At 36.4% G+C, this 12,961-nt stretch overlaps 1 protein-coding gene across 1 annotated transcript in view; it reads left to right on the top strand.

Annotated features, from left to right (window-relative positions):
* The window catches only part of ccdc92 (coiled-coil domain containing 92), a 29,444-nt gene that overhangs the window by 14,147 nt on the left and 2,336 nt on the right, over positions 1-12,961 (top strand). Inside the window, exons 2-3 of the mRNA XM_067412583.1 lie at positions 1,252-1,461; positions 4,812-4,853. Of these exons, the coding sequence (XP_067268684.1) occupies positions 1,326-1,461; positions 4,812-4,853 (178 nt within the window). The 5' untranslated portion in view covers positions 1,252-1,325. The remainder of the gene's footprint in view (positions 1-1,251; positions 1,462-4,811; positions 4,854-12,961) is intronic.

The following is a 12,961-nucleotide window of genomic DNA, read 5'->3' as shown; positions in this document are numbered from 1 at the left end:
GATCCCTGATCAGTTCCTGAGCAGGAAACTGACATTGACCCCCTAAATCAATACTCCCACAAATCTACAGACCTCGCTTATCTGAAAGGCATTACGTAATGCCAAACCATTATGCTGTCATTAGCTAAATATAGCTCTTTGTCCTCTCAGACAGAGGAATGATAATTTGGGTGTTTCTGATATCCGGAGTAAACATAATTCGATTTCTGTAATGTTTTTGTGTTTATGTATGAGTGTGACAGGCTCCTGACTTCGCTGTCACTCCATTGCATCAGACATGCATTTGTCTCTGAGTAAACCTCTCATCTCAGTGTAGCTTTAGCCCGCACTGGCATGTGCTTTTAAAGAAGCCAGTCCGCCACACAGACACAGACACATACATACAGTCACAAATATTTCACTGCTGGTAAATTATGACCTTATGTGTCTGTAGGAAGAGTAACTGGGGTATTATCTTGAGCTATTAGGTTGTGGTATGTACTCTAGGACTTACAGAGTAGCAGAGACCTTGATGATGATGTCTTAGTTAGAAGAGGTTTAATTAAAGATGATAGAAGTGATTTTTAATGAATTACACTCAGAAAATATCCCTAAGTACCTGACAGATCTAAATTAGATGTTTTTGAATATCACACCTGTGTTTATTACAGCACTGACTCTTTCAGCATGCACTGACCCCGCTCTGTGATTTTACGTGGCCTACCACTTCGTGGCTGAGTTGCTGTTGTTTCCAATTGCTTCCACTTTGTTATAATACCACTAACAGTTGACCGTGGAATATTTAGTAGTGAGGAAATTTCAGGACCTTTTGCACAGATGGCAACCTATCACAGTACCACACTTGAATTCATTGAGCTCCTGAGAGCGACCCATTCTTTCACAAATGTTTTTAGAAGCAGTCTGCATGCCTAGGTGCTTGATTTTATACATGTGACCATGGAAATGACTGGAATACCTTGAATTCAATTATTTGGAGGGGTTTCCCAATATTTTTGGCAATATGTACATAAATCAGAGAATCTTTAGTATTTTTTTTCTTCTTCAAAAAATACGTTTGTATTTTTTTTATATTACAATATAAAATAATATTTAATATTTAATATTAATTATTATATATTTAATATGAATTATTATTCAAAATAATATATGTTATAGCTCTTGGCCATAACTATTATGTTATGATAATAATAATTATTATTTAATATTTAGTATATTTAGTATGATCAATATTTTCATTTCTTGTGTTTACAGGTCTCGTGGGCTAGTGTGTAAGCTTGAGTGATTGAGTTTATTTATACATGTGAGTGTGACTGTGTATCATCATAATGGCCTCGGTTAGTGTGACCTTGGAGAATCAACTGCACAGTGCGCAGAAGAACCTGCTGTTCCTGCAACAAGACCATGCCAATACACTGAAAGGCCTTCATGCTGAGATCCGCCGCCTACAACAGCACTGCACAGGTACACACACATGCTAATACACTGAGCATCATGTAGTGACTGCTACTGCCACACACACACACACACACACACACACACACACACACACACACACACACACACACACACACACACACACACACACACACACACTTTATAAGTCTTATATTTCTTATCTTATATTAAGACACAAGTCTAATATTTACTTGCTTATGTAATATTGTTTTGCTGAATCACAAAGATATATTATTTCCAATTTACAGTGCATTTATTATTATTTTATTAAAGGTGCACTATGCAGTATTTTTGCAGCAAAATATCCAAAAACCTCTAGGCCAGTGTTATATAATTTGTTCAGTTGAATTCTTACAATATCCCAAATGTTTCCAACTCTTTGTAAATTGTGAGAAAATTCTATTTTAACCAAGGAGCCGGGACGTCTGAGCATAGCGTCTGAGGGAGTCGCCTTTCATTATTGCATATTGCGTCATATCTGCGTTACCCTCGGTTTCCGGCTTTATTTGGCAGAAACACTTTACTCTCACTGCATTGTGCAAACCAGCCGCTGAGAGAACGCACAGAGTAACGCTATAACATAATTTTAAACTTAAATTTATCTAATATGACAAACAGAGCTGCGTTACCTCATACTCATGACCGGAAAAGCAGAAAAAGCACCGGCGACCCGTCGGCTGTGTCCCGTCCCGTCATTATAAAAGTCCCGCTGCTCTCGAGCCGTGTGTTGCTCAACAATCGCTCCAGCGGCCTTGCTCAGCTCCCATAACACTCTGTCCTGCTCTGCTTCATACTACAGTAACGTTAATAATCACATCCATGAACATGAGTCCTATCCTGGTTCTTTCCCACTGGATGTGAGGTGAAGACATGTCCCAAGATTCTGCACTCAAACTTGACGTCATCAAACTACGCCTTTGTTTTGAATGGGTGCCCTCTAGCGATGTAAAAATTACAGAGTGCAGCTTTAAGTCACTTTGTATTGTTTTTATTTTATTTTTTGACTTTTTTTTATTCAGAGGACGAAGAGGGTAGAATGGGATTAGGATGTGACCTGAGCTGGATTTGAACACTCGCCCACACATGTGAATTGCCCTCGTGAAATTCTTTAAATCCTGTGTATTACATGACAGGCAACTCCAGTATTAGTTTGATGATATTGACATCTTGAGGTCATGTTGGTTTCATTTAAAACATCTACATCAAAAACAAACACAAGTATCTGGCACTTTCTTAAAGACACATACTGCATGTACATTTTATGCAGTCCAGTCACCTGGTAACTCCACTCTAACAGAGTAAAGCAGTATCACAGAGATTAATATTCAGGCCTGGGAGAATACAGTTAATCTCAGAGAGGCTCAATTCTCATCTAATGCTGCTTCACACTCCAATCTCCATGGCTATTTTTAAAGTCTCAACATGAAATCCTGGTCATATTGTGTGTAAATAATTAATGCTACAAAAATGCAAAGTAAAGTAAAATAAAATAAAAAAGAATCAAAAGAAAGTCAACATGAAATCATTGCTCATTAATGCACAAAAAAGCCAAACAAAACAGCAAAACAACAGCAACAAGACAAATCAAATTATACTCAACATGAAATCCTGGTCTTTTTATGTATGGTCCTTTAAAGGTAGGGTAGGTAAGAATTGGTTAAAAAACGTTTTTTCAAAAAATGTTTAAACTTTCTTTATATATCAATACATAATTCAAATGTAATTACTCTGAAAAATATATATATAAAAGTTGAGTGTCTGTAGATCTCTCACGACAGCTCATTATTTCCATTCACTCCACCTTCTCGATTCTGGGCTCTTTCCAAAGCCCCCCCCCCCCCCCCCCCCAAAAAAAAATACATGAACGCGCTACACCCATAGACAGTAAAAGAAATGGATAGTGCGATCCCATAAATGTCAACTTCCGAAAATGAGGTCGATTAGAGGCACTCACTTCCTGATGGCTGAGCATACTGCGCAGCCTCAGACTGAGCTTGACGACGTAGATGTGACGTGAGCCTCCTGTCTGACAGCTGTGAGTCTTCTAGTAGTTGTGGAAAGTGAAATCTGAATCACGTTGTTTAAATATTTTCTCCCGTTGCTTTTGGTTCACTATCGGCTTCTCCCCATTCTTCCCCCTTGTCTTTATTGGACTTTATGTCTCCACGTCACCCCAACTGTCTGATAGACAGTAAAAGATTGCCTGCTAGCGTCTCCTCCTGTCTATATGGTCATTTCTCAACTGTGCGACAGAGTCGCGTTGGTTATGACGCAATCGTTAGCCTATTTTTACAAAAACAGCTTCTACGGCGCGATAGTGTAAGATACAAGGTAATTGAGCCTATTGTAATTGAGTTATTCACTGTCAAAGTGACTCAAAAATGAATGGAAGTCAATTGGATGCTAACAGCAGGTGATGCCCCTATGGGTGGCAACGCTTTCCGAGTGCTAGATTACCCCCTTGGCTACACCGGCCGCTCAGCTGGAAGACGCATTATTGAACTGAGACGAGTGGAGTACATGTAGTGACATCATGTCAGAATCACATGCAATAAAAAATCAGTATGAATATAAACAAATAAGATGTCTTTTAGTACTCACTATCAAGCTAGAATACCGATACTGGTAAAGTTGAAAATATATTTTTGTTTGATTCGGTAACGAGCTAGTTATATTTAAGGTTAAGGCAAAGCTAAAAACGGGTAGCATTGATACATGTTTTTCCAATAACATCAGTTATACTGTGATGAAGATGAATTTCGTGTAAGATTCAAAACATGTTCTGTGTTTTGCATGTAAGAGTTTCCATGATGAAAGCATTGTAGATCATTAGATCATTAGTGATCTTTTTATGCATAGTGCTTTAATGCATAAAACAAAACAGTAAAGCAAAACAACAAAATAAAACAGCAAAGGAAAAACATTTTTTGTTTGTGATGCTTTAGTGCGCAAAACAAACAAACAGACAAACAACCAAAACATCACAGTAAAGTAAAACAAAACAAATCAAAACAAAGTCAACATGAAATCCTGGTAATTTTGTGTGCTGTTCATAGCTAAAACGAATCAAATCAAAACAGTCAACAATGTTCACACAAAAATTCATACAACTTAATAAGAATTGTCATGTTGTTTGATTTTAGCCCTAGTTGACTCTCTTCGGTTGCTGTTTCTCTGTTTTTCACACTCTCTTGATGTTGGTGGTGATGTCTTGTCATGTGAGCTGAATTAACTGTTGTCATTGAAGATAGTGTGATGTTCTTTGCTACCAGCCTAACATTTGATTCCCCCCTCTCTCACACACTCCTCCTTTTGTCGTCCTGTCCACTCCCTCTGTCCTCTCTTTTGTTTCACAGACCTGACATATGAGCTGACAATGCGGAGCTCAGATCCAGGCGGTAAGATTTCTCACGCACACTTCGTGTGTTTGCATTCACACTCGCATGTAGTCAAACAAAATGCTTATCCGAGGGGGCTATGTGTGTGTCAGGAATGTGTCTAGGATACTATTAAAGTGCTAAACATTCACCTGTTAAAGTGGTCATGAATGGAGAAATCAACTTTCCCTTGAGCTTTTGATATATAAAAGGTAATCTTAATATAATAATATCCTGCAAGTTTTAGAGCTCAACTTTCTTGTTAGTCAAAGAAAAGCTTTTATTGACAGCTGGATCAGCAAACGATCGATCTGTGAATGTGCTTCTCTGTGTGGTCAGAGTGCAGTGAAACACTGCACTGAAGAAGAAGAACACCTAATTCTGTAGCCCCGCCCACTGATTCGCACATGACATGTATTAGATAAATAACATAGGCCTAAGTAAAGCTAAAACGGATCGAACTTTCAATCAATAAAGCATGTTTTAAACATGCCATAAGCTTCCTTGGGATTCCAATAGCAATGCATGGTTAAACTTTATTTTTAATTAAGACATTGCATTTGTTCACTTCATTTCACTGTGGATTTGTAAACGAGACTGGATTAGCAGACAGAATGAGATTAAAAAAACGATGCTGTGCCTTTTGGCTCTGATAGGAATGATGCAACACAATTGTGTGAGGGAAAAAAAAGGTTTATTTGATATTATTGCATTGTTTGATATCTACCTATTATGTGTATGTGTCTAACTAAACATAACTTACAGCGCTGTCACAGGCTGGAGTATCCTTTGTATTTGAGGTGTTGTTGGTTCATTGCCCTGTGATTCGGGATCATGTATGGGCCAGGGCTCTTAAATATTAAATAACATTCCTTTCTTGATGTGTTTTGTTCTCTTGATTGGCAGATCTAATGCTTTTGCATTAGTGCTGTATTCCAGTTGCTATTTTGAACACACTGATTTGGTAAAGTTTGCTAATGCACATACTAGCTTGTGGGTACGGTTTTATCCAACAATCAGGCGGGCCAAGTAATAAAAAAATAACATTTCAATTAAACGTGGGTGGATAAGAGATAAATCTTTGTGTTTGTTTGATAAAGACATTTTGCGAATTTTTCCAGTTGCTGTTTCTCCACATTTGAAGTTTTCAAAACAATTTTTATGTTTTATGGGAGCTGAAGCTCATTATAATATGCAAAACTGTTATCCAATCATATCATTGCGACAAAGGCTCAAAACCAGGGAAGAAAATAGGCTATTACTTATTCATTATGATGTTTTTGAATGTAAACACCACATGAACGTCATAAGTTGACCTCAGACAACAGTATAAAAAAATAAAAAAAGCAAGTTCATGACACACTTAAAAGAAATCACAGACAGCCTGGACATAAAACCAGGAGAAGAAAGGCCAAATGAAAACATAAAAAAAGGCCGCTCATATTTATTTTTGGCTTCTTGTTTTGTCTGGCAGTCTCTTTATTTATCTTCCACTGTCTTGCTCCCTCTTTGTAGCAGGTTGTAATTTAAATAAGACTTTATTTTGTTTCCCACAAAGAAAGAGAACTGTGTCCCTCAACAACGCACATATATAGGCCTACCACCACAGCCGTGCCTTGTAACCTGGCAACCAGCGTCCCACCCAGCAAGAACACACATACACAGACCCACAGGGACTGCCATTTCCCTCTCTCTCCCTTTCTATTTTACCCTGTATAATATATGTTAGCCTTTTAGTCTCAGCACAAGCACATATAAAACATTCAGGCATCTGAATGCTCAACGAAGTTCCCACAGACATGCAGTATCCAGGCAAAACACTGAAAGAGTCAAGCCTTCCAAAGTTGAAATATTGATGCTGATTTTTAAATTGAAATTTGTATTATCCTACTTGTAGCTTTTGCTAAGAAAAATAGCAAGAAGAGTAAAGAACAACCACAAAACAATATCACAATATTTATTTCTCATATCAGATTAATATGCAGATTAGATTTCTGCAATTGGCCAATCATAATCAAATATTCCAGAGAGAGAGAGCTGTGCAATATCGCGGTGTAATTTGGCATTTGTTTAGCGTCTGTACAGGCTGTTGTTTGTGTTCTCGCATGTGGCTGATGTGAACCAGTTTTGAGTCTAGCACAGGAAATGAGATTATGAATGACTGCGCTAATACAGCACTAATGCAAAAGGCTAATGCATCATCTGCAGTCTGCTGACTACATCGCCACGCTCATGTTCCTAACAATAGCCATGATATTTCAGGCCAACAGCACCACAATACATAATAACACTTGTTTTTCATGTGGAATGACACGAGAGGGTTTGCAAACAAGGATCACGTCCTCTCACTTTAAAAGTCAAGCATCACCATTAATCCAGCCATCACATAATAATCTAGATTATTTTTGTTTCAAATGACTGAAGTAACAGCAGCTGTTCATTCTCATGAAACTGCATGTCCGTAACCGGTACCTACACCACCAATCGCTGATTAGAGCGACATCTGTTGTCTCCCTTCTGTGACATGTGACATTAGCATAGAATCAAGTATACTTATTAAAGTCTCACGTAAGCACTCTTTCATACTGAAGCGGCCTCTTTGACCTCAGATGACTGGGCTGGAGTGTGTTTCATGGTGGATATATTATGGTTGTCCAACGAGGTTTGTGTGTGAATTTGATGGTGACCTCATTATCTGGTGTGGCTAGTGCTGTGGTAATGAAGCGGTCCAGGAAAGTGAGAGAAAGAGAGCGGGTCAGTTTCTAAAACGAGCTCATTCTGCATGTCTCGTTTAATAACTATTAGAGAGATCACATGGAACTAGAGCCTTGTTTATTATGGTCTGGATGACTTTAATATAAGAATCTGGCATGCACAAAACAGTATATTTCTATAATAAAAAAAAATATATAATTATATATAATTCTCTTATATATAATTATATATATTATATATATATATATATATATATATATATATATATATATATATATATATATATATATATATATAAAATTCTTGTGTTATATATTTTTAATTTCATTATTTTACTATTGTTGTTTCAATTTATTTTAGGTGTTTTACACTAATTTTGTTAAATTTGAAGAAAAAAAAGATTAATTATGATAAACAATTATATAAGAATTGATTATGATCAATTTAGCTGATTTAGATTTTTTTTTAATGTTTTATTACATTTTCTAAAACTTTTGTAAACTTTTGGTAAACTTCCGTATTTTATTTTATTTTATTTTATTTTATTTTATTTTATTTTATTTTATTTTATTTTATTTTATTTTATTTTATTTTATTTTATTTTATTTTATTTTATTTTTTATTTTATTTTATTTTAGGTGTTTTACATTTTTGTGAAATTTGCTAAATTTTACTGATTCATTTGATCAATTTTGTAGATTTAGAGTTTTTTTTTTTTTTTTTTATTTCCTGATTATTTAATTGTATTTTATTTTATTTACTATTGTTTCATTTTATTACCGTTTGCAGTTGGTATGCGGTGCATATTTTTTACCGTACCCATGTAAACGGTTTACAGCTTTCACACTGCACACGGATTCGGTCCTGGATGTGCTGAATTAAAATTACACGAACATGTTTTATGTAAAATACGTATAAATATGTAAAACGTATTGACGCAAAAATCTAGTAATTTCACCAAAGATGCATATCATTTGAATATAATTTATAACTCTGCTCGGTTTCAAAGTCATCGCATGGCTTTTTTGCCTCGGGTAAAGCAAGGATAACGACACCCTACCTGGCATTTAGCTAAATAAGGAGACATAGTGGACAGCACTCATCCTTCCTTCTTTCTTGGAGGTGGAAATACAAAGATTTAGGGAAAGATAAAGAATTATGAAATAAAAGACAAGATTTTTTGTCTATTGTAATGTTGATGTGATTTTAACATTGACTATAGCATATGTTTAATTGTTTTGCATTGCGTGAGCATTGTAATATATAAATCTAAAGGCTATATAAATATAAAGGAATTGGAATAAAGGAATTAAATAAAACATTTATATTAGTGCTTTTAAACGGGTCATCTATAAAAGAGTATATAAAAATGAATTGCAATAATGACAAGCCGTGTTCAGTAGCCCAACAACTTTTACATTTGAAATAAAAATAATGAATAAATGCTGTGTTCAGCCTTGGTTCAGTTACGCACTGCAAACGCGGCATATGTGGAAGCACAACAGCTCGTGGGGCTCCTGCATCACATACGTACTGCAACACGCACCGCATACACACTGCAGACCGAGTATGTGTAAAACGGGCATTACAATCATTTTGTTAAATTTTCTACATTTTCTGATAAATTTCATCAATTTTGCAGATTTAGATTTGGTTAGATTTGCTACACTCTAAAAAAAAAAAGAGTGCTATATAGTACTAAAAGTGGTTCTTTGGCTTGTAATCATAGGGGAACCACTTTAAGTGCTGTATAGCACCAAATCTTGGTGATTCAGTGGTTCTTTAGCGGTTCCTCACCAGTTCTTTGGGATGACTGAGGTGCTATATAGCACCGTTACCATATACAGAACCTGTTAAGCCCCTGTATGGTTCTTCAGCGGTTCTTTGGGGTGATAAAGGTGCTATATAGCACCACTGCCATACAAAGAACCTTTCAAGCCCCTTTAAAGGTTCTTTACACACCAAAGAACTACTTTTGGTGCTGTTTAGCACCATTATTGAGGAAGAAATAAAATGCGATATGGCACCTCTTATGGGTTCTACATTGCACCATATGACAAAGGTGCTATAGAGCACCTTTAAAGATATAGTGCTATTTGGCACCAAAAGTGGTTCCCCTATGATTACAAGCCAAGAACCACAATTAGTGCCAAATAGCACCAATTGTTTTTAGAGTGTATATCTTTTGTTGTTTATTTTATTTTTATTTCATTTAAAAAAAATTATAGAGAGAGAGAGAGAGAGAGAGAGAGAGAGAGAGAGAGAGAGAGAGAGAGAGAGAGAGAGAGAGAGAGATCTTCCCCTGTGTGCAATTGTTTAGACTGTTGCAAAGCTGAAGGTCAGTAAAGCAGGACACTGCTATTCCCTCAACCTGCATATCCATTAGCAGTGTAATGGGAGACAGGATCTCTGTCTGTGTCTGCCTTTCACTCCCCCTTCCCTCGAGTCTCTCTCTCTTTCTCTCTCTGCTAAATACATGTCTTTAATATGGCATTTATAAGACTTAACCATTTTGTTAAAAATAAGTGTTCCACTGATTCCAAATTGATAAAATGCTGTAATGTTTAAAAAGATGCTTCAGAATGATCCGTGCAATTTCAGTGTGTCTATTCAGCTAAATTTATGGAGAAATCGATAATATCTGTGCTGAGCTAAGCTAAATGAGCTGTTCCCATAATACAACAAATGCTGTTTGTCAAAAGCTTAACATCAGATCCTAAGGGAGCATTGGGAGAGAGTCCTGTATAGGAAAATGGTTTGATGTTTCATAGCCATTAGTTCCTCTGGTTAATTGATTTATTGATATCTGATTCACAGTTCACTGATGCCCTCTATAGGCTAATGTAGAATGTTTTTTTTTTCTTTCAGTTTGCAAAAATATCTTTATTTGAACATATTATTTCAGACATCGTATTTAAAACAATAGCCATTTTCCAAAACATAGTGAACTGCTTCTCTACCTAGATAAGGCAACACATGATCATCATAGAACCTCACAAGTGGTCAATTTAAAAACATACTAGCTAATAACTCATGTTTCACACGAATAGAACTGGAGACTAAAGATTCAGCAGTTGATTTGAAAATGAGTTTGACACTATCATTTTACTAAGCTAACAAGGCTATAATTTTGATTCAGTAGTTTTTTTTTTTTAAATGTATTTGAAACTGTCAATACTTTTTAGTTGTAAATTAAATAGTTTATTTGTAATCTTTCCCATGTTTTCCACCATTTATTTTTTATTTTTACAGCTTTCTGCACAGGATTGCCTGCAGTGAAAGGATATATATAATTCTGCCAAAGACCCGTTCACACCAAGAACGACAATTATAAAGAAAACTATATTAGCGTCCACAGCAGCGGACAATATCGTTCTGTTTATTCTTATGTGCTGCAGTTTTGTCATCTGTCACTTTAAATGCTTGAGCTTCTTAAAACAGGATGGATTCTGATTTGCTGTCAATGTTTTTATCGTTCATCAGCTGGATAAAATCTTTCTGTAAGATTCCAGCGATGTGACGTTATTGTTATAGCTGTGGTGTGAACTCTGCTGTTCTTTAAAGGTACAAAGTTTAGCGGCATCAAGCAGTGAGGTTACAAATTGCAAATGCCCACAGCTCACCCCTCCCTTTCAAAGCACATAGAGAAGATACGGTGGCCTACACAGCACAAAGATGTCCTAGTCTGAGACAGCAGATAGTAACTAGGGTTCTGTAGAGCAGTTTGTCCATTTAAGGCTACTGTAGAAACATGACGGCTCAAAATGGTGACTTCAATGTAAGTGGAACCAGTGTTTTAGGGATCACAGTCTATAGAAATGGCTAATTCTAAGGTAAAATATAACGGTTCACTATGTAAGGGTTTATACACCACTGAAAACAGTAATATACATCATGCATATTTAATGAGCTTCAACTCCCTTGTCAGTTCACGGGAGGGATTGTTTTGAAAGCGGCAACCTAAAAAAGTGTCTGACAGGGCTCTCAAAACTTATTTATCAAACAAACACAATGATTTATCTCTCATCCACCCATGATTCATTTTTTTTTATTACTTGGCTCACCCGATCGGTGGATATAAGCTTGAACCATATACACGTGCGGGTGCCACTCTTGAAATTCAAGAGAGTGAACATTAACAAATGCAGATCAATAAATTAATTTTATTTCACTATTTAAAATTCACCGGCCTGCTGAAGTGCTTACGTGTTGGTAGTCCGTCTGGAAAACCATGGTGACTTTGGGCTTAGTGAGCCCTGGCCCATACATGTCCGAGTCTGATCTTGAATCGCAATGAAATAAATTATAAGGGATTCTCCAGCCTGTGACAGCGTGCTAGGGTATGTTCTGTTAGAGTGTTTCCCAACCGGGGTGCCATCTGACTTGAGCAGGGGCGCATCTCACATCTGATGACGCATATTTAATATGGGTTATAACTTGAAAGTAATGCTTTATGTATTTTTCTGTCGATGGATACACCTGCTGGCTCCTCATTGACAGGCTACAACAACGATAATAAAAGAAAAACGAGCAAAACGGTCACTCTTTGTAAACTTTGATCAATGCATGCGAGTGCTGCCGTATGTTCAAATATGACCAGTCGTTTTTGCCGTCATCACCCGCACGTAGAGCCACAAGACGTGAATGAGATCTCGCGAGCGCTGTGAGAATTGTATCTGTGCGCTCATCCGAAAGCGTGCACGTCTCACAGCGCACAAATATTGAGTTATCTTTCAAATCTTGCGCCTGAAGGGATAAACTCACACAAAAAGTATATCAACATGTCCATCGTGATTAGTATCCTAGCAGACATGTATGCCTTAAGTGAACTTTATACCATTGAGAAAGACAACGACTATCCTTGCATTAGGCCTTAAAGGGGCAGCTTTAGGTTGCCTTTACTGCATTCCGTTTAATGTCAAACAAAAGATAAGGACATCACTCACTGCTCTTGATTGAATAGCTTTTGTAAGTTTAATAAGGATTAATCTTTAATTTAAACAGTTAAGTATGCAGTTATTTTACATTTGATTACTTTATTCAATTTCTCTACCTAAAAACTAATATTAGACCTGAAAAACCTGAAAAGCATTATTTATTTTATTAGTATCTTTGCTCAATAGTATTTATTTATGCTGCTGCTTGTATTTCAAGTTATTTGTTTTTATTTTCTTTCTTTTTATTTGACAGTAGTCCTTTTTTCCCTGAACAAATACCGAACCGTACTGAAACCGTGAACCTAAAACCGAACCGTGAGTAATCTGTACTGTTACACCCCTAGCATAACGTATGCAAAGGGGATGCTATGACTGAAAAAAGGTTGGTAAAAGGTTCTGTTAGATATGTACACATAATCAAAGTGATCTCTAACAATGCAATACTATCACATATAAAAAACACATTTTACGTGTTTC

Source organism: Pseudorasbora parva, chromosome 13 (genome assembly GCF_024679245.1).
Source record: "Pseudorasbora parva isolate DD20220531a chromosome 13, ASM2467924v1, whole genome shotgun sequence".
Taxonomy (NCBI): Eukaryota; Metazoa; Chordata; class Actinopteri; order Cypriniformes; family Gobionidae; genus Pseudorasbora; species Pseudorasbora parva.
Note: the sequence above shows the minus strand (reverse complement) of the source record. Positions and strands in the feature narration are given on the sequence as shown.